Source organism: Anastrepha ludens, chromosome 5 (assembly GCF_028408465.1).
Source record: "Anastrepha ludens isolate Willacy chromosome 5, idAnaLude1.1, whole genome shotgun sequence".
Classification (NCBI taxonomy): Eukaryota; Metazoa; Arthropoda; class Insecta; order Diptera; family Tephritidae; genus Anastrepha; species Anastrepha ludens.
The window spans coordinates 108,995,634-109,016,122 of NC_071501.1; the positions used below are offsets into that span (position 1 = coordinate 108,995,634).

The following is a 20,489-nucleotide window of genomic DNA, read 5'->3' on the forward strand; positions in this document are numbered from 1 at the left end:
GTTTATTTATTAGTTTAACTCTAGAGATTTTTTACGTTTGAGCCGTCTTTTCCATGTTGTATTATCGTTACGAATCAAGGCTTCATTGTTCACACGCTTGCTTAGTCGCTCTGCGTGCGGTTTTGCAAATTTCCGTAACTGAATCAATATTGAGATCACGTTCCAGATCTTGCGTCCTAATATACCATGGAGCACAAGCTGCATACTTGAGTACCTTAGTCTGAAATCTTTGTAGTTGCAGTGTGTTACTATAGCTGGTGCATCCCCATAGCTGAATCCCATAGGTCCAGATAGGTTTTAGAATTTGTTTGTAAGGCAGTATCTTATTGTGTGTGGATAAAGCTGATTGCTTACCCATTAGCCAGCGCATATTTTGGAATTTTAGATCCAGCTCTTCTCTTTTCTTTTTCACGTCCGCACTCCACCTAAGTTTCGTGTCGAGCGTCATACCTAGATACTTTGCTGTATTAGAGTATGGTACTAATGCTGTTTTTTAATGCTGTTTATGTATATTGGCAGGTAGTTGGGTCTTTTTGTTTGTAAAGTTGATGTGTACAGACGTTGTTTCATTCAGTTTAATGTGCCATTTATCTGTCCAGTTGTATATTTTATTAATAGCAAGCTGCAGTTCTGTAGTAGACTCTACTTCTGTCTTTCTTTAAATGATAATAAAATAAATTAATATTAAAAAAATTGGCTAAGTAAGTTAAAGGAAATTAAAAAATTAAATAAATAATATTAAAATAAGGGGTTAGGGGTAGTTTAAATTTTTTGTTTTTGAATTTCCCTAAAGTACCTATAATATCTTAAAAATATTGTGTGGAATTTTGAAGTGAATCCGACAAATACTTTTCGAGTTATTCAACAATTAACAATTATTACCGCTCGGGCGCTCCGGTAGTCGATAGCAAAACTTTCAGCAAAACGCATTTCGTTTTTCTCAAAACTATGTTTTTTGGACTGGTAATCAGTGTAACTTAAAAACCGCTTGGTAGATTTCAATAAAAATGTATACTGCTTTTGAAAAACTTAAAAAAAAATTAAAACACTCGTTCCCGATTGAAGGATTTTTTTTCCAAAAATTTCGACTTTTTTTTTAACAATTAACTGTCGGTTTTTTCTCGAAAATCTGAAAAATATTTCCTGAGGGCGCCTTATGACTCTGACTACCCCTTACCCCATAAATTAGAATTTAAATTCGGCTTTTACACAATAAATATCTGGAGCTTAAAATTAAGTGGCGGTCCTATAAAAACCACTATCCGGCTAAACACTTTCGCGTCCTTTTCTGTGGCCTTATGGGAGCCAAGATAGTAGGAGTGTGTTAAATTGGGCTTCTGCTGTGCTCTGCTGAGACTGCAACGATTATGACGTCAAAATTTGCGAATTCTTTTTCAATACGAATTATTCATTAGCTGCTAGTTTGTAAGCCAAGGACACGAACCTTAGTCAAGTTTGATTATTGCTGTAAAAATATCAAAGTTTTTTTGAATACTGCTTCGAGGCTGCTCCGTAATAATTTCTGATCAAATTGAGTAATACTTGTGTTTATGTTTCACTATCAAGCACTCGCAAGGGTTTCCTTATTCTTTTGGTCTTCAATTATAAAGACGGCTTTCTCCTACGACAATTTTGCCAAATTTGTAAAGTAATTTCAATTTAAAAAAACTTTTAGAATTTGCGTCTTCCTTTGGACTCTAGTATATCAAATCTCGCACGGCTTGCTTTCTATGTCCCTTAGATTTTTTTTATTGCATTTGTCTGCGGTTGCTGTCTGCTGAAATATCAGCAAGACAACAGCAATGCAATAAATTAAAAAGTTGTGAGCATATCAACAACATCAGCTGCGAACAACGGCTGCAAACACACGGGTAGTGTTGCATGTGAGAAGTTCTACACAGAAAACAAAGCGAAAGTGGCAGGCAAAGGCAACAACTAATCGAAAGCAGCGGTGGAGCAAAAGGAGACACAGAGAGGCAACCAAACATAATAAACTTGTACGGATATGTAAAGCGCATATTTTTTTGTTTGTTTTTTGCTACAACAACATGTAGAACATCAGTGCCAAACAAATTGCAGACAACATAAAAATTCTAAGAGGAGATGGACTATCTATGAAGTCTTAGCGGCGATAGGTGTGCGAGCGGAACTATTTACGAGCGCATATTAAAATGCGTTGAGAGCTATAAAAATTTGTTGCATACACGCAGAATACAAAGGCACACGCACATACACATGCAAACATGTGCGTAAGGCTGAAAAGTAGTTTGTCACTCAGGGAGTCTGTCAAAACTGTCGCCACTGTCACTGCCACCGCCACTAAACTACCAGAGTCTACCACACTGACGGCTACAAAAACAATACCATATGAGCAAGAACAATAACAATAACAACAGCTGCCGTGACAAAGTCATTTCCAAGCAACTCAAGACAGCCGACAGTACCAGCGACAGCCTAGACTGCTAGAGCGCGGCGCATAATGAAAAATGTTCGCAAAAAAACAAAAAGATGAAATACAAAAATAAAAAAGAACAATGAATGTTGTTGCAACAGAAGCACGCGATTGCTTTTGTAATGGCAAAGAGCAATTTGCTTACTGCCAAAAAAAGCTACTTAAAATGTAGTAGCTGCAATAAGCAGCAGACAAAGACAAGAAACTGAACGCCTTCGGTGGCATTTGCAACATTTAAATTACCAGCTACGCCTAGTCGTTTTGCAAGGCTGCAAGGTTGCAAGGTCTTCCTTCACCAGCGACAGTGGCAGTGGTGGCAAGTGGCAGCAACAACACGTTAACAGCATATGTAGACAATTGAATACAGTAGGTGGACTTTGTTGTTATAGTGTTGTTGTGATTTTCATTGTTCTTTCTGTTTGCTTGCCGCGTTCGGAGGAGTTAATGCCACAAGAAATGCATAGTCAGTGAGTGGCACTGGCAGTGCCACTGCCATTCAAGTGGTGAGATAATAATCGCAGACACATTGGCACCAACGATGGGGCAGACGCGTATAGATTTGTATGTGTGCATGCGTGCGATTTTCTATTTGTAGGTACCTATGTACTCATATACATTTGATATAAATTGGATGGACTGGAATGGAATTGAGCCAAAATAATGGTAGTAAATCATGAGAGTGAAAATGAAGTAGATGAAATGAATGTAAAAAGAGAGTAGCTGCTATTTTGGTGAGAAGGTGATTTTCCCACACCAAAGACCTAAGAGATAAAAGGAGATGAGATGAGACTATATGGAATGAGATCAGATCAGATGTAATGATATGAGTTCAGATCAGATCATATGACGCCAGATTACTTAATATGAGATGAGATAAGATGAGATGATCAGATCAAATCAGATCATAGTAAGCCAGAGTATTTTAGATGAGATGAGGTGATATTAAATTAAATAAAATCAGATCAATTGGGTTCAGATCAGATCATTGGTTCAGATCAGCCAAATTGGTTAAGATGAGATGAGATGAGATGAGATGAGATGAGAAGAGATGAGATGAGATGAGATGAGATGAGATGAGATGAGATGAGATGAGATGAGATGAGATGAGATGAGATGAGATGAGATGAGATGAGATGAGATGAGATGAGATGAGATGAGATGAGATGAGATGAGATGAGATGAGATGAGATGAGATGAGATGAGATGAGATGAGATGAGATGAGATGAGATGAGATGAGATGAGATGAGATGAGATGAGATGAGATGAGATGAGATGAGATGAGATGAGATGAGATGAGATGAGATGAGATGAGATGAGATGAGATGAGATGAGATGAGATGAGATGAGATGAGATGAGATGAGATGAGATGAGATGAGATGAGATGAGATGAGATGAGATGAGATGAGATAAGATGAGATGAGATAGGATGAGATGAGATGAGATGAGATGAGATGAGATGAGATGAGATGAGATGAGATGAGATGAGATGAGATGAGATGAGATAAGATGAGATGAGATGAGATGAGATGAGATGAGATGAGATGAGATGAGATGAGATGAGATGAGATGAGATGAGATGAGATGAGATGAGATGAGATGAGATGAGATGAGATGAGATGAGATGAGATGAGATGAGATGAGATGAGATGAGATGAGATGAGATGAGATGAGATGAGATGAGATGAGATGAGATGAGATGAGATGAGATGAGATGAGATGAGATGAGATGAGATGAGATGAGATGAGATGAGATGAGATGAGATGAGATGAGATGAGATGAGATGAGATGAGATAAGATGAGATGAGATAGGATGAGATGAGATGAGATGAGATGAGATGAGATGAGATGAGATGAGATGAGATGAGATGAGATGAGATGAGATGAGATGAGATAAGATGAGATAAGATGCGATGAGCTCAGACCAGATCTTATTAAAGCGGAGTAGTTAAAATGAGATGAGATGAAATGAGAAGAGACTGAATGAAATGAAATCAGATCAAATGAGTTCAGTTGAAATCATATAAAGCCAGAGTACGTAAGGTGAAATGAGGTGAGACTAAGTAAAATTAAATCAGATCAGATGCGATCAGATGAAATGCGTTCGAAATCAGATTGAGATAAAATTAGACTAAATTAAATCTAGCGATTTGAAATCTGATCAAATCAAATCGAATCGAAATGAAATTAATTTAAATAAACTAGAGAAAATTAAAGCGACCGCCGTAGCCGAATGGATTGGTGCGTGACTACCACTCGGAAATCAGAGAGAACGTTGGTTCGAATCTCGGCGAAACACCAAAATAAAGAAAAAGTTGTTTCTAGTAGCGGTCGCCCCTCGGCAGGCAATGGCAAACCTCCGAGTGTAATATTTCTGACATAAAAAAGTTCCTCATAAAAAATATCTGCCGTTCGGAGTCGGCTTGAAGCTGTAGGTCCTTTGGCCAAACACCCAAAGAGGGTGCACGCGTCAATTATATTTATATAAAGAAAATTAAATGAAATCGTATGAAATTGAACTGCCATCAAATAAAAGGAAATTTAATAAAATTAAACCAAACTAAATTAAATTTAATTTAATTAAAGAGGGGAAAAATCAAGGAAATAGTGCAAAAAAATGGAGTTGAAGTGAAATTAAGTTAATAATTGCATTAATGACATGAAACCAAAAAAAAAAAATGTGGTGAAGCGGAACAAAATGAATTAAATCAGAAGTGAAAAAGTAAAATAAATTAAATTACCGCATGTCGCTTGTTGTCGCTTGTTCACTTAAAAAACAAGAATACGCTGCATATTATCCATATTTAATTGTTGCTTCTTCTTCTGGTTAAGTTGCGCGTGCACATTTAAAATTAAATTAAAAATCCTATTAAAATGCCAATTACGCTGACAGCAAAACTTACAATAAGAAGCCAAAGCAGTGACACTTGTAGCGCCATTTAAGGCAACAATAGATTTGAGACGCCATGTGGCACTGCCATATACAAGCACGCATACATAAATACTTATAAGTGCATATGCTTGCATTTCTGCAACTTCACGGCAACACTGTTAATTGCAATTGTGACAACAACAACAATCAGCATACAAAAGTAAATCTAGTAAAGTAATAGTAAGAAAAATAAATAAATAAATGCAAGCGTGCAAAGTATTCTTTACTGGCAACGCGTACCACATGTTGCACATTGCCACATGCATCGTGCCATCTACATCAAATAGTTACTCGTATTGTGGCAACTGCGCCGCGCACGTTCATAATAAGCTCTAATATGTTATGGCACTAATTATTGTGTGTTGCTACTTCTTGTTGTTCTTTCTTTGTAAGTACTTCAAAGTGCTCTCCGCTGACGCCTTGCCGCCAGCCTCATTGCTGACTTTATTGCTTTAAATTGTTAATGTTACTGATTGTGGAAAGTAGTCGCGGCAGCAAATGCGTCTAATTAAATTATGACAGGCTCACTGAGAGGCGGCATATACCAGCAACCGTTTGAGGTTCCGCAAGTTGTTATGGAGTTCTATGAATCACTATCAGCTGCAACGCAAAATTCTTGCAACAAATTGGCCTTTATCATATTTTCGCGATGTTTTGAGGGAAATCATAGATGTTGCGCGGGTAGCCATCGAGCATGGGTGGGCTTTAAATTCATGAAGAAGGATTACTCAATTCTTCGTTTATTTTTAGAATGGAGTCGAGAGAGAAGCACAAACATCAAGTGTTTGCGGTGCATTATCGTCTGCTGCACCAAAATATTTTTTTTTGTCCAGATTTAATTTAATTTTATTCTACTTTATTTCATTTTGTGTAATTTTATTTATTTTTGATATTTTTTCACTCTTATTTGATTAAACTAATTTGAATTTTTTATTTTGTTTATTGCATTTTTTTTATTTTTTATGATTTTATATTATGTTATATAATGTTATATAATGTTATGTTAACTTATGCTACGCTATGTTATCTATTACATATTTTTATGCTCTTTTATTTTCCTATACATTTTTGTTTAATTCCAGTATTTTTAATTTTTTCAATATTCAAACGAAAGCTTGGCATTTCTTCTTAAAAATAATGGCTAACTTTTAATAGAGAGATAGAATTTCATGATTTAAATGTAACAAAAAAATTCAAACAATTTAAAAAAGAAATTTCAAACACTGTTTTGTTAAATAGTTTCATTTAGTTTTTTTTAATTTTTTTTTTAATTTTTGTTATACATTTTTTTTACGATTTTCGAAATTATAAATTTTTTTTTTGTTATACTCGAATAAAAGCTTGGTATTTCTCTTTTAACACGGTACATAATTTTTTGTGTAGAGACAAAACTTCATTTTTTTTCGAATTAAAAATTAAAAAAATTTTTTTTTTCAAATTGAACTTAAAAAAAAATTTTTTTTTTAAATTAAAAATTGAAAAAAAAATTTTTTTGTTTGTAAAATTTGGGTAGTTTTAATTTTCTCAATATGTTTAAAAGAAAGCTTGGCATTTTTTCTTAAAAATAATAGTTAACTTTTAATTGAGAGATAAAATTTCATGATTTAAATGTAAGAAAAAAAATCGAACAATTTGTTTGTTGCTCGAAATTTTAGATTTGTGTAAAAATTAAAAAAAAAAAAATTAATTCTTTTTTGTAAAATTTCGACATTTTTTTATTTTTAGTATTTTTCTTAAAAATATTGGCATACTTCTAATTGATTGATAAAATTCCATGATTGCAAGAAAAAATTCTAACATTTTTTTTGTTAAATAATATTTTTGAACTGTTTTATAGGTTTTGTTTCTTCTCGAAATTTTTGATTTTTTCATTTATGTATATTAGTTTTTTTTTCGTTAATTTAATTTAACTTCATTTTTTTAGGTTTTTTATTTCATTCGCTATTGCATTATGCTTATGTTGAATGTTATGCTATGCTATATTATGTGTGTTATACTATGTTACGTTATAAAGGGTGGTTAAGTTTCAAGGGCCGGGGTTGATTTTGAATAAAATACAACTTTTTTTTAAATTATTGTAATTTTTCTTTATTATGATAATATAGGTTTAGCTCAATTACGTATGGAACAAAATATCGGCCAAATGGCCGCCACGGCCTCGGTGGCACACCTCCAGCCGATGGTCCAAATTTTCGATGCCGCTGAGGCATAATTGAGATTCTATGCCGTTAATGTGCCGAATTATCTCATCATTTAGCTCTTGAATTGTTGCTGGCTTATCGAAGTACAACTTTTCTTTCAAATAACCCCAAAGAAAGAAGTCCAACGGTGTCGTTGACATTTAGGTGTGGTTCACATTCAACATCGGCCCTTGAAATTTAACCACCCTTTATTTTGCTTTACTAAGTCCTCTACCTATGTTATTGTACATTAATTTATTGGGAGGTTGAATTAGTTTTAAAGGTTTTTTTCGAAGATTTGGGGCTTTATTGTGAAAAAACGGTACAAAATATTTTATTTGAAGTATTGACCATCGCTAGCTACAACTTTCGCCCATCTTTCGGGCAATTTCCGGATGCCGTTTCTCCAAAATTCTGGCCGCTGCTTGGCTATCCATGACTCAACCCATATTTTGGTAGCCTCGTACGAGGAGAACCGCTGGTCCGCCAAATCGAGACTCATATGCCGGAACAAATGATAATCGGAGGGAGCTATGTCTGGACTATACGGCGGGTGGGATAACACTTCCCAGCCAAGCGTTCCAAGGTATTTTTTGACAGGTTGAGCAACATGCGGCCGAGCGTTGTCATGTTGCAAAATAACCTTGTCGTGCCTTTTTACCGTTTCCGGCCGTTTTTCTTTCAATGCCCGGCTTAAACGCATCAATTGCAGTCGGTAACGATCCCCCGTGATTGTTTCGCCCGGTTGGAGCAGCTCAAAATATACGACGCCGACCTGATCCCACCAAATGCAGAGCATGATTTTCTTGCCGTGAATATTCTGCTTGGCCGTCGGCGTTGATGCGTGGCCGGGCAAACCCCATGATTTTTTGCGTTTTGGGTTATCGTAGTGGATCCATTTTTCGTCGCCAGTCACCACCCGATGCAAAAAACCCTTCCGATTTTGTCGCTCGATCAGCAATTCGCACGTAAAAAATCGCCGTTCGACGTCGCGCAGCTTCAACTCGTACGGGACCCAATGTCCTTGCTTTTGGATCATTCCCATCGCTTTTAGACGCTTGCAAACGGTTGATTTATCAACGCCCAATGATTCAGCAAGCTCTTCTTGGGTTTGGCACGAGTCCTCGTTTACCAATTCCCCCAATTCCGCGTCCTCGAACTTTTTGGGCTGGCCAAGTCGCTCCTTGTCTTCGGTGTGAAAATCACCACTTTTGAATCGTCGAAACCAGTACTCACATGTTGAAATCGACGGAGTATGGTCTGGGTAGGCCTCCTGCAGCAATTCACGGGCTTGGGCTGTATTTTTTTTTAAATTGAAGCAGAAAAGCAAAGCTTCCCGCAAATTGCGTTTCGACGGCACGAAAGTTGACATACTCGGAGCACGAAAACACTGCGTTGTTTATACTTCAGCGAAATGACAGATACTGATAAACAAAGCCTAGGGATGAGGCTTTGTCATGAATATATATTCAGTATTGCCAACGCGATAAAGTGATAAATAGCGCCATCTGTGTGTCACCTTTAAAACTAATTCAACCTCCCAATATGTTTTACACGTAAATTTATTTTATTATTTTTTTATCTTATTTGATTTCGTTTTATTTGGTTATTTTGGTTTACTTTATTTTATCTAGTTTTATTTCATTTTTCATATTTGTTTCATTTTTTTGTTTACTTTAATTTAATACTTTTTTAGGTTTTTTTTCATTTTCCAATATACTATGCTTATTTTATGTGTTATGCTATGCTATGCTATGTGTGTTGTATTATATTACGTTATACTTTGCTATGTTATTTATGTTATGTTCTATGCCATCTTATATAATATTATATTTGTTATGTTATATTATGCTTTGTATGTTATTTATGTAATGTTGTGTTCCTTTATGTTATGATTTGCTATGTGATCCATGTTATGGTATGTTAATTTATGTTTTGCACGTACATTTATTTCATTGTGCTTCATTTATTTTTTCCTTTTTTGGTATTTTTATTAGGTTATTTGGTTTTCCTTATTTTATTCTGTTTTATATAATTTTTCATGTTTGTGTCATTTTTTGTAACGTTTTTATTTGAACTTTATTCTTTTTTTTACTTTAATTATTAATTATTAATTTTAATTTAATTTGTTTTAGTTTAGTTAATTTAATTTTGTTTTTTATTTCATGTTCTATTATGCTATGCTATGTTATCTGTGCCGTGCTATGTTTGTTCTGTCATGTTAAGTATTACTTTGCAATGTTGTTTATGTTATGTTCTATTATGTTATTTCTGTTATTTATAACATTATGTTGCTTGGCTATGGCATCTATGTTATGGTATGTTAATGTATGTTTTACACGTAAATTTATTTTTTTATTTTATTTTTAATTTTTGTTTTTCTTATTTGATTTTATTTTATTAGGTTATTTGGTTTTCCTTACTTTATTTAGTCTTATTTCATTTTTCATGTTGGTATCATTTTACATATTTTTTTTAGTTTACTTTAATTTGTTCCACTTGATTTTTGTACATTTGATTTTATTTCATTTTCTGTTATTTCATTTCCATTTCTTCAATTTTATTACAATATTTTTTTTATATTTTTTTTTTCTTCTATTTAATAAGTAATTACCTTTAGCCAGCCAACCAAGGGTTACTAATGCGTTTCGCTTGAAATCCACTGAGCGCACACCACTAAAATTATGACTCATACGAGTATCCTCTTACTCCGTTGTGAGTCTGCCTATGCGGAAGGCTTTCAAAAATTATTAAATTTTATTCCTAACAAATGTTTTGTCTAGCTCACCAAATTTTACAACACATACTTGCATACATTTACATTCATTAACAGCAAGCAATCCATATACAGGCATCCCCCTTCAACGCAATTCCTTACACTCTTGGCGTTACTGCATAGCTTTCAGTCATAACTTCTTTCTGCGTAGCACTGCAGCCTCCATGAAGTTGTTTATTTTTCGAGAGGATGCCAAAAAACCAACACCAATCCTTTAAACAAATGAGAAAATACCATTTCAAAGGAATATCCTGAATTCTAAAAATATTTCACTAAGTTGTTTTAATGTTTCTCTAGGGGTTGCAGTTTTTTCCATTTACCCTGTTTTTGGTCCTGTTTAGCCCCCTGTTGCATGCAAAGTAAAGTATATTTACGTGTAGAGGCTGTTCATTTTACTCTATTCTTATTATTTTCGCCTTTGGCCATTTGTTCGCGCTTTGCCTTTAATGCGCAACGTCTGTTTTTCATTGATAAGCCGACGATGCGTTGAAAAGCGTTTTGAATTGGAGTTTTTTGTGCGGCACATTTGAAATGCTCATTCACAGCTATTGCGGATTTCTTTTCTTGTTTGCGCTTTAGCGTAGACTTCTTTTTGGTAGCACTGCTTTTGGGGTTTTTTTTTTTTTTTTGTTTGTTTTGAGGGGGAATAGATAGTGACCATTGAATTAAAATTAGCTGCAGTGAAGTCTTTTTGAATGCACTGTTTAGTGCTTTGTTCTAGAGCTAAAAGAAGGAGGTTGAATGGCGAAAAAATCCATGTTCACTCTTTTTCACAAATTAAGATTTTTTACGTAGTGGAAATTTTGTGATGCAGTTTTCAGCTAATTCGATTGAAGTGTTCAAAAGACGCCAATGGTGCTTCGGATATACTTGTACCATACGTATGCACATACTCGTATGTATGTGTGCTCTTTAGTGTCTTTAAAAACTGCCCTATCTCTTTAGAACCACAAGATTAAGGCATTAATTGGCGTTGAATACTAATTTGAGCCTTCAGTACTACAAAATAAAATTTCTTGTTTGGTATTTACTGAAAAATATTCAATTCCCTATTTCACCCTGGTAGTTCAAAAACCTGCTTACAGGACTAGAAGTTGGCTATGGCACACTAACATGATAACTCATCTTTCTGTAACTAATAATAAAAGCATTTGCAAGCCTTAGAAAGACATTCACGGGTTTTGAAAGGCACTGACTTCACCAAACACAAAACTGTGAAAGGACTTTTTTCGTCTTGAATCTGAGGCAGAAAAATGTAATTCATATCTGCAATTTGCTTCATGTCTTTGTTATATTTTCTGTAACACTATTGAACTTTTTCATAAGCACATGCAAGATGAAGAGGTGCAAATTCAATTACCTGTGGAGCAAACATTGCCAAGCGTACCGGCCTTAAAGCCTCATAGTTTTAATTTTGATGAAAATTTGTGAAAATGTTTTTATATACGAGTACAGTAGCGTAAATTGAGTTCAAGCGAGGCAGGAAAAATTGAGTGTTTGCCAGATATAGGAGTTCAAAAGTTGTATGCCTTCTGAGCTAATCCCGTCTCTCTGAATCATACGACGAACAGTTAAGAGTCTAAAAGAAAGTAATATAGATATTTCCGACAGAGGTTTTCCGCTTTTCCGACAAAAAACAATTTTAATATTTTCTAAACTTCTTTAAAAATTTTTTTTACCAAATATTTTGAAATTTTGTATTTCTTTTTTAATTACGCTGAAACGAAAGCTTGAAGCCTTCCTTTAAAATGACTCCTAAACCACCACCTTTATGGAGATAAAATTTCATAAATGAAATGTGAGAGAACAAAATCCGATTTTTTTTTAATTAAGAAGGAAAGAAATTTTTCTTTTTGTAAAATTTCGACAAATTTGAATTTTTCTACTAAGCCCAAATAAAATGAAAAATTATTTTTTTATGGAGAGATAAAATTTTATGATTAAAATGTAACAAAAAAACCAAACTCTAACCATTTTTATTTAAATAATTTTATTTTATATTCTTTTTGCACAAATTTGGAAATTTTGGATTTTTTCTTACAATTTTGTTCAAATGAAAGCTTGGCATTATTCCTTTAAAATAATGCCTAACTTTCACTAGAGAGATAAAAGTTTGTGATTCTAAAGTAAGAAAAAAAATATCAAAAAAGTTTTTTGGTGTAATTTTTTTTTTTAATTTTCAACATTGTTTTTTTTTTTTTGTGATTTATGATTTTGTTTAATTGCGTTTAGACTTTTTCAGTTAAAAAAAAATTAAGAATTAAGAATTTTTATTAAAAAAAAATTAATTTTAATTAAATTTTTTTTTTTGTTTTCCAAGTTTGGCATTCCAGATTTTTTCTTAATTATGCTCAAGTGAAAGCTTGACGTTTTTCCTTTAAAATAATGCCTAACTTTCACTAGAGAGATACAAGTTTGTGATTCTAAAGTAAGAAAAAAAAAATCAAAAAAGTTTTTTGGTGAAACTTTTTTTTTTAATTTTCACCATTGTTTTTTTTGTGATTTATGTTTTTGTTTAATTGCGCTTAGACTTTTTCAATAAAAAAAAAAAAATGAAGAATTAAGAATTTTTATTTAAAAAAAAATTTGAATTTAAAGTTTTTTTTTTGTTTTCCAAGTTTGGCATTCCAGATTTTTTCTTAATTATGCTCAAATGAAAGCTTGACGTTTTTCCTTTAAAATGATACCTAAATTTTTATGGCGAGAAAATTTTTAAGAATGCAATAAAAGTAAAATGTCGAAAATTTGTTTCAAATTAAAAATTAAAATATATTTTTTCCCAAATTTCGAATTTTTTTATTGTATTTTCTTTAAATTGTGCTCAAATGATTGGTCGGATTTTTTCTATTAAACTAATAGCGAACATTTAATGGATAAATTAAATTATCAGAATGAAATTTAAGAAAATGAATTTTTAAATTTTGTTCTAATTAAATTTATTTGCATATTTTTTAAACATATTTCTAAATTATTATTTTGTTTTTAAATTATACTCAAATGAAAACTTTGAATTTCTTCCCTTAAGGGGTTATATACCTTGTGTTTTTCAAAAAAATCAAAATAAATTTTATTTCTTTATCGTAAAGTACAATCCTTTGAGAACATTTTCCAAAAATTTCATAGAGATCTGAGCAATAGATCGAAAGTTACAGCGTTTTAAATTGTGCGTCGTCACGTCCTGAGCGTACGGCCTCATGCGGCGCTTGAAACTTTAAACGCGATTATCTCAAAAACGTGTTTTTCCAAAAATGCTTTTGCGGTGGACGCGATTGCAAAAAAAGTATTCAACCGATTTTTATAATTTTTTTTTTAAATTGTTCGTAATTGATGTCGCCTCTTAGTGAACGATCAACTTTTTATGTATAAATTTTTATTTTGCAGATATGCATTTTTTAATGCCAATTTTAGGACTGTAGAAGTGGAGTTTTTTAAAAACATGTTCCTATTTTCACAAAAATCAAAATATTTAATATATTGATCGTTCACTAAGAAGATATAACCCTATACTAATGAAATCTTTTCGATTTTTTGATTTCAGTTGACTTGGTGGACTTGAATCGCGTCCACCGCAAGCCTCTTCCAAAAAAAGGGTCTTGGGGGAAAACGCCATAACTCCGCCATTTTTAAATATTTTTACACAAACAAAGCCTTTTTTTTTCTTTAAACATTGTAATATCCAATAATAAAAACTTTTATACCATAAAATTATTGCTACATATCTTTAAAAAAAACCCAACTTTCGCTAATTTCACCGGACCACAAGGTATATAACCCCTTAAATTAGTGCCTTACTTGTTCTGGAAAGATGAAATTTCATGATTGAAAAGTAAAAAAAAAGAAATTCTAAAAATATATATTTTGTTTTAATTAAAAATTTAAATATTTTTTGGTCAAATTTCGAAACATTTGATTGTTTTTTAATATTTTAAAATGAAAGTCTGGAATTTTTGCTTTAAAATAATGCTTCACTTTTAATGGGCAGAGGGAAACTCAAGAATGAAATTTAAGAAAAAAAGTGCGTGTAGCGTAGTATACATAACAGAAGAGAAAGAGAAGGCAAACAAAGAAAGGGAGGGAGAGACCCGAGAGAGAATGAGAGCGAGAGAGAGAGAGAGAGAGAGACAGAGAGAGAGAAAGAATATATCTAAATAAATTCACAACATTTGCAGAGAATACAAATATACAAAATTTACAAAAAACGGAGAAGGCTCGACCGGTGTAGGTAAACGCCGGACACAAATCGTGGCAGCAACGCGCACTACTCCGAGCGTTTATCACCCGCACAAACGCAGCGCTTCCAGGACCGCAGCAACGGCATAAATTACCACAAGGCAATACCTATAAGTTCGATGCCAGAATGGATAGCGCCTTATAGTACGACAAGCACTAGCCAGGAAATGGAAATAAGCGCCAAAAAGTAGGCACCAAAAAATGCCAATAAAATTGGTGCCGAAAAATGCTCCAAGCAGTAAGCTCAAGGAAATATAATGCCAAAAAGTAAGCACCAGAAATATATTTCCTACAAATTTGCACCAACAAAAAACGAGCGCCAAAAAATAGGCAGTGTTATTTCTCACTAGAAATTAGCAACCACAAGGAAAAACTCAGGAAAAATAGCCCAAAGAGTATCTAAGATATATATAAGCTCTTATAGCTCTCTCTCCTTTTCCTCTACGTTATATCTTTTTTCTCTCTCGCGGAACGAAAATGCCCAGAACGTTGCATGGCCTTGAAATTTTACTCTCCATTCTCGCTCGTCATTTCGAAAAAATTCTAACTATTATATTCTATGTTTTTTTTTAACTTTTTTGATTCATGTTTTTTTAATTTTTTTGTATGTTTATTTTTTTTTGTTTTACAAATTCTGTTTTTGATCTTTTTATATATTAAATACTTTTGTTTTTGCTCAAATTTCATCATTTTTGATTTTGTTAATTAAACTGAAACGGTTCCTCGGTATTTTTCTATAAAATAATTTCCTAACTCTTAATAGAAAGGTAAAATTTCAGTATGGAAATCTAAGAAAATTATTTCTAACAATGTTTTTGATAAAAACTTTTTTTTTATTTCAATTAAAAATATTTTCTGTGGAATTTCGACATTCAATGATTGAATTTAGTTAATCAACTTTAACTTAAACCACATGGATATTTTTTTTTAATACGAGAAAACGAAAATGAATTTTTTTATTAAAACAATATATTTTTTAATTTTAATTTTTTTTGATGTTTATGATTTTTTTAATTCATTATTTTTAAATTTATTACTATTTTTTTTAATTAATTAATATTTCCTTGGAATATTTGTCTTAAGATGACACCTAAGTTTTTGTAGAGAGATAAAATTCTATGATGGAATTTTGATGAGGAGCTCTTGCGCCACGTCAGGCGACTATTTACCAACGCATAGAGTAGTGTGTTGTAAATTTATTTGTTTTTAGCAAAAACCATTTTTTATTTGATTAATTTAAATTTAAAACTCTTATCCTACTCTCCTTCTTTCATTTTTTCTATGATTGGAAAAAGTAGCTACTCAAATGGAATTAAAATTCCATGCCCGAACACTTTTAAATTTTCCACTCACACTTCGAAACCGCAAACTACTACGAAATGCAAGCACTTCAGTATTTCGAGAATGTCATGAGAAAAATCTCAGCACTCAGTGCAGTTCTTTCAAAAATGCGCGCATCAGACGCCATGAAAGATTCAACTATGGTTGCATTCCAAAAGCGCAGCGCAGAGAAAAAACTTTGCCACAAACCTGAGGAGACTTGTTCGCACAGCCACTTGCAAAGGAAACAGTCGAAACCACAAGAAATTGTGCAGACTGCAGTAGAGGAAATTAAAAAAGGAGTATCAAAAGAAAGCAAAGAAGGAAATGAAAAAAGAATAGCGGCAACGAAGGGCAACAGAGATGGAAGCGGGGAAACGGTGCTACAGCTCGACTTGCATTTAATTTGCAATTTTAATTTACAGTTTTACTTACCATTTGCTTCTGATTGAAGTATCTGTTGCTGTTGGAGATTTCACAGTGGGTTTTGCTGTTGCTTTGTTTTTTTTTGTTTGTTTGTACTTTTTGGTTTTTCTGTACTTCTGCTCTGAATGGCAAAAAAGGGTCGTGTTGATATGTCCTGTGGTTATTTTCTACTTAACATTTCAATTCATTAGAATTAATTCATTGTAGAAGTTGCTTAGCTGATTTTTTTCTATTTGTTGCTGTTGTTTTTGGGTTGTTTGCATGATTTACTTTTTCGTTGTATTTCTTTTAAATGATTTTGTCGATTTTCCCATTTGCTGTCAAACAAGTTGAACATCCTAATGATGCTGATGTACAACACGTTTCAGCTGGCTGCCTGTTGGCGGTGCGAGGCGAAAATCTCAAAACGGCCTGAAGCTAGACAAAATATTCTATTGTGCAAATGTTTCCTGCTACAAGTTTGTGTATCCCTTTGAGCTGCTGATCCCGTGACTCACCACTTTGCTATCCAATAGGATTTATTAAGCATATGCTTGGCGGTGTACGTGTGTGTATGGGTGTGTGTGTGCGTGTATTTATATGTCTACTCACCCAAATGAATGTTTTTGCAGGTAAATTAGCAGCAGCTGCTTTGTGTCCGCAGTCTGAATGCCAGTTACAGTTTTAGCTCCATTTCGCAGGTTGCTTATACGTCCTGCCACTTGCTGGGCGTTCGGATGTTGGTTGGTGGTTGGTGGGTGGTGGTTACCCATCCGCGTGGCTGCGTACCTTTCAACGGCTTTCATAGCTGGCATTTAACGTTGTTTTCCACTCTATGACAGCTGCTGAAATCATTCCCTACACACACACACGCGCACACCCATACATGCATAGATACACTCATGGAGTATTCGTTACCTCACAATCGCTTGCGTCCGTTTGCTTACTTACATACTTGCTCTTGTTGTTGTCTGCCACACGACCTATTCAAATTAAATGAAGTAAATTCCAAACTTTCATTCCTATGACCGCTGCATTCGCAGCGAAGGCTTAGGGCCCCTGCCAGCCTGCCCGGCTGACTGACTGCCTGACTGACTGCCGACTGTCTCTTGTTTGCCATTGCGCTCATCTATAACACGTCTGTTGGTAGCCGTGGCAACAAAAGCAGGCACCTCATGCTCTACCCGCCACATACATCGCGTAAGCATGTGGCAGAGTGATATTTGTGCTGGCGGCGCTTACTCTATAACTGTCTATGTATGCGTGTACATGTGTTGAATAACTGTTTACAAGACTCTGACTGACTGCTAGCTTATTGGTTTGCGCGCGGCGGTTGACTGTCGTTTGTGTTGTTGTCTATTTGCTTTCGTCTTACCGGCGCGCACCGGTGGCATCAACACCGGCAGTGACAGTGGCAGTTGTAGCAGCAGCAACGGCGACACGGGTTTTCCGCCCTTTGTTTGTTTTGTTTGTAAATATTTACTACTCGAACTCCACTCTTCCGTCGGCTGCTGAAACAACTTCGAGTATCTGTGTATGTAGTTGTGGAAGCATTATTGACGTGTTGTAACATGGTAATAAATCAATCGAAGTGGTGCAACATGTGTGCACTGGAGTTCGGAATTAGTACTGGGAGTTGGCGATCGGCAGCCTCGTCAACTTTACTAAAAATTTTTTAAAGGCGCAAAAATTATTATTTTGGGTATGAAATGCCTGAATTTTAATTATTTCTATTTTTCTACAGTAAAACGCAAATTGGAACAACTCTAAGAACTTGGCTGAACGGTTAGACTCCTGTGAAAAATGTTGTTGTTGTTTTTGTTGTGACAGCATAAACATTCCCCATACTTACATACGGGGAATGCTGATGGAGTGGCAGTCCTTGACCGGATATAAATCCGATTCGTTTCGGTAACGTAGAACCGACTGTCGTGGAAACGGATACGGTACACTAGACATATGGTACACTAAGGCTACTCCGATAGCCAAGCGGCTATTAGGGCCCTAGGCTCTATTATGGTGCATTCGAAGCTGGTCAGGGAATGCCTGGTCTCACTCTCCATTGCATCAGAATTCTTCGACCTAAAGATAATTTGGGTACCTGGTCGCAGTGACATTGCAGGAAACTGCGAAGCCGACGAGCTGGCCAGACAAGGGACCTGTGAAGCAGTGTGCCCGCGAAAGGAAAGGATCGGGATCCCCTTGACATCCTGCGCTCTACTGCTGGAAGGATGAGCTCTGCACCAACTCAGCGAGCGCTGGGCAAGTACACGAAGGTGTAGGGTCGCGAAGTCCTTCTGGCCACGTTTGGATAGGAGGCGTTCGAGGGATATCCTGGGGATGACAAAATGTCATCTCTCAAATTTCGTGGGCATCCGCACGGGGCACTGTTCGCGAGGTATACATGCCGTGAAACTCGGAATTACTTCGAGTCCTTTTTGCGTTAGCTGTATAGAGGATGAGGTGGAATCATCTCAGCACCTGCTCTTTAGCTGCCCAGCTTTCGCGGGACTAAGATTCAAGCATCTTGGTTCTCGCTTCTTTTCTGCGCCTGCTGATATAGCAGGTGTTGATAACAAAAATCTGATGAACTTCATCAGCAGCAGAAAGAGGTTAACACAACCGCAGACTACCTGTAGTCACCGTTCTTAGTCCACAAACACTCAACCCTCCCCACCCCTTTCCCTTTCGTCCTATCGTCCTTTTCCTTCACCTCTTTTCCCCCTCTTGCAATGGTATCACAAAGGATGAACCAAACTTTTTCGTCCAAGTGGGCCCCAATCTCTGGGCAACCATCACTACCTAACCTAACCTAACCTACAGATGGACATAGTTTTTCATAAAATTGCGGTTGTATGGTTAAGTATAGTGATAGTTTTTTTTTAAATTAGGGCATATCACAAATTACAGTTTTTCCAGAATTTCAGATTTGAACGAAAAAATTAAAATATAAAAAAAAAATTTCTTATAATTTTTTTGTTTGTATACTTTTTTTTATTCAGTTTTTTATACATTTTTATATTTTAGATTTTGCTTTTGTAAAATTTTTTTATTACATATTTTTTATTAGTATAGTGATATCAATATGGCATTTCACAAATTACAGGTTTTCTAAAATTTCAGATAAGAGTGAAAAAATTAAAATATCAAAAAAAAAACTGATATATTTTTTCATATACATTTTTTTATACATTTTTATTTTTTATTTTTAGTTAAATATTTTTATTATTTTTTAATTTTATAAAAAATTCCAACTCAATTTGAAGCAATACAAAAAATTAATTAGGAATTCTAGGATTTTTTTGTATATTAAGAAGAAAAGATTTTTTTAGCTTCTGATTGTAGTAAATTTGAGATATCGAAGCAAAATAATGAAATTAAATTGAAAAAAAAAATCTTTTGAAACTGAAGCTAAAAGCTTGATTAAAGTTCTTCAGTTTATAAGAATTGTTTTTGTGTAGCTAAGTAAAATTTGAACTCTTTATGTAGTTTTTTTTTAATTTTTTTTTGTTATTAACGCATCTTAAAGTATTAACAAAATTTTGTTAGAAATTACAACTAGTACAACTAAATAAAAATACTAACGACCAATTTTTATTGAACAAATATATATATTAGAAAAGGAAAAACCAAGATGCCTCAATATTCATAAATTCATTATGAATGTATAAATATATAAGGTACAGCTGCTACTGGGTGCCCATCTGGTCTTGAGCCGTCGACGATGAGCAAAGCCAATGCTTCAGCGTTGTCATGTGCACTTAAACGTTGTCTGTGAGTCATGGCATACTTTTTCGCCACGTCAGTGACGAGCAGCATACCAAGACACGATGAAGGTCGAGAATTCTCACATAGTATGGAGCATTGACGATGTTGCGCAACACTTTATTTTGGAAGCGTTGGATAATAGTCATGCAAGATTCGCTTGAGAATCCCCATAGCTGAATGCCATACGTCCAGAGTATTTAAGTATTTGATTACATAGCAGTAGTTGGTTGTTCGTTGACAGAATAGAGTGTCTACCAATAAGATAAAGAAGGTTTTTTGTTTTTAATTCCAGCCTTTATGCTTTTTCTTCACATTCGCTTTCCAACGCAGTTTAGCATCAAGGGTTATTCCAAGATGTTTTGCCTCGTTGACGTACGATATATTTACGCTGTTTACGTAGACTGGCTTGTAAAATGTATTTTTTCA

The 20,489-nt window shown here is 34.4% G+C and overlaps 1 protein-coding gene across 1 annotated transcript in view; it reads left to right on the forward strand.

Moving 5' to 3' along the window:
* Positions 1-17,501: 17,501 nt before the first annotated feature.
* Positions 17,502-20,489, forward strand: part of LOC128864837 (E3 ubiquitin-protein ligase TRIM9) — a 66,549-nt gene continuing 63,561 nt past the window's right edge. Inside the window, exons 1-2 of the mRNA XM_054104594.1 lie at positions 17,502-17,552; positions 17,607-17,753. Of these exons, the coding sequence (XP_053960569.1) occupies positions 17,502-17,552; positions 17,607-17,753 (198 nt within the window). The remainder of the gene's footprint in view (positions 17,553-17,606; positions 17,754-20,489) is intronic.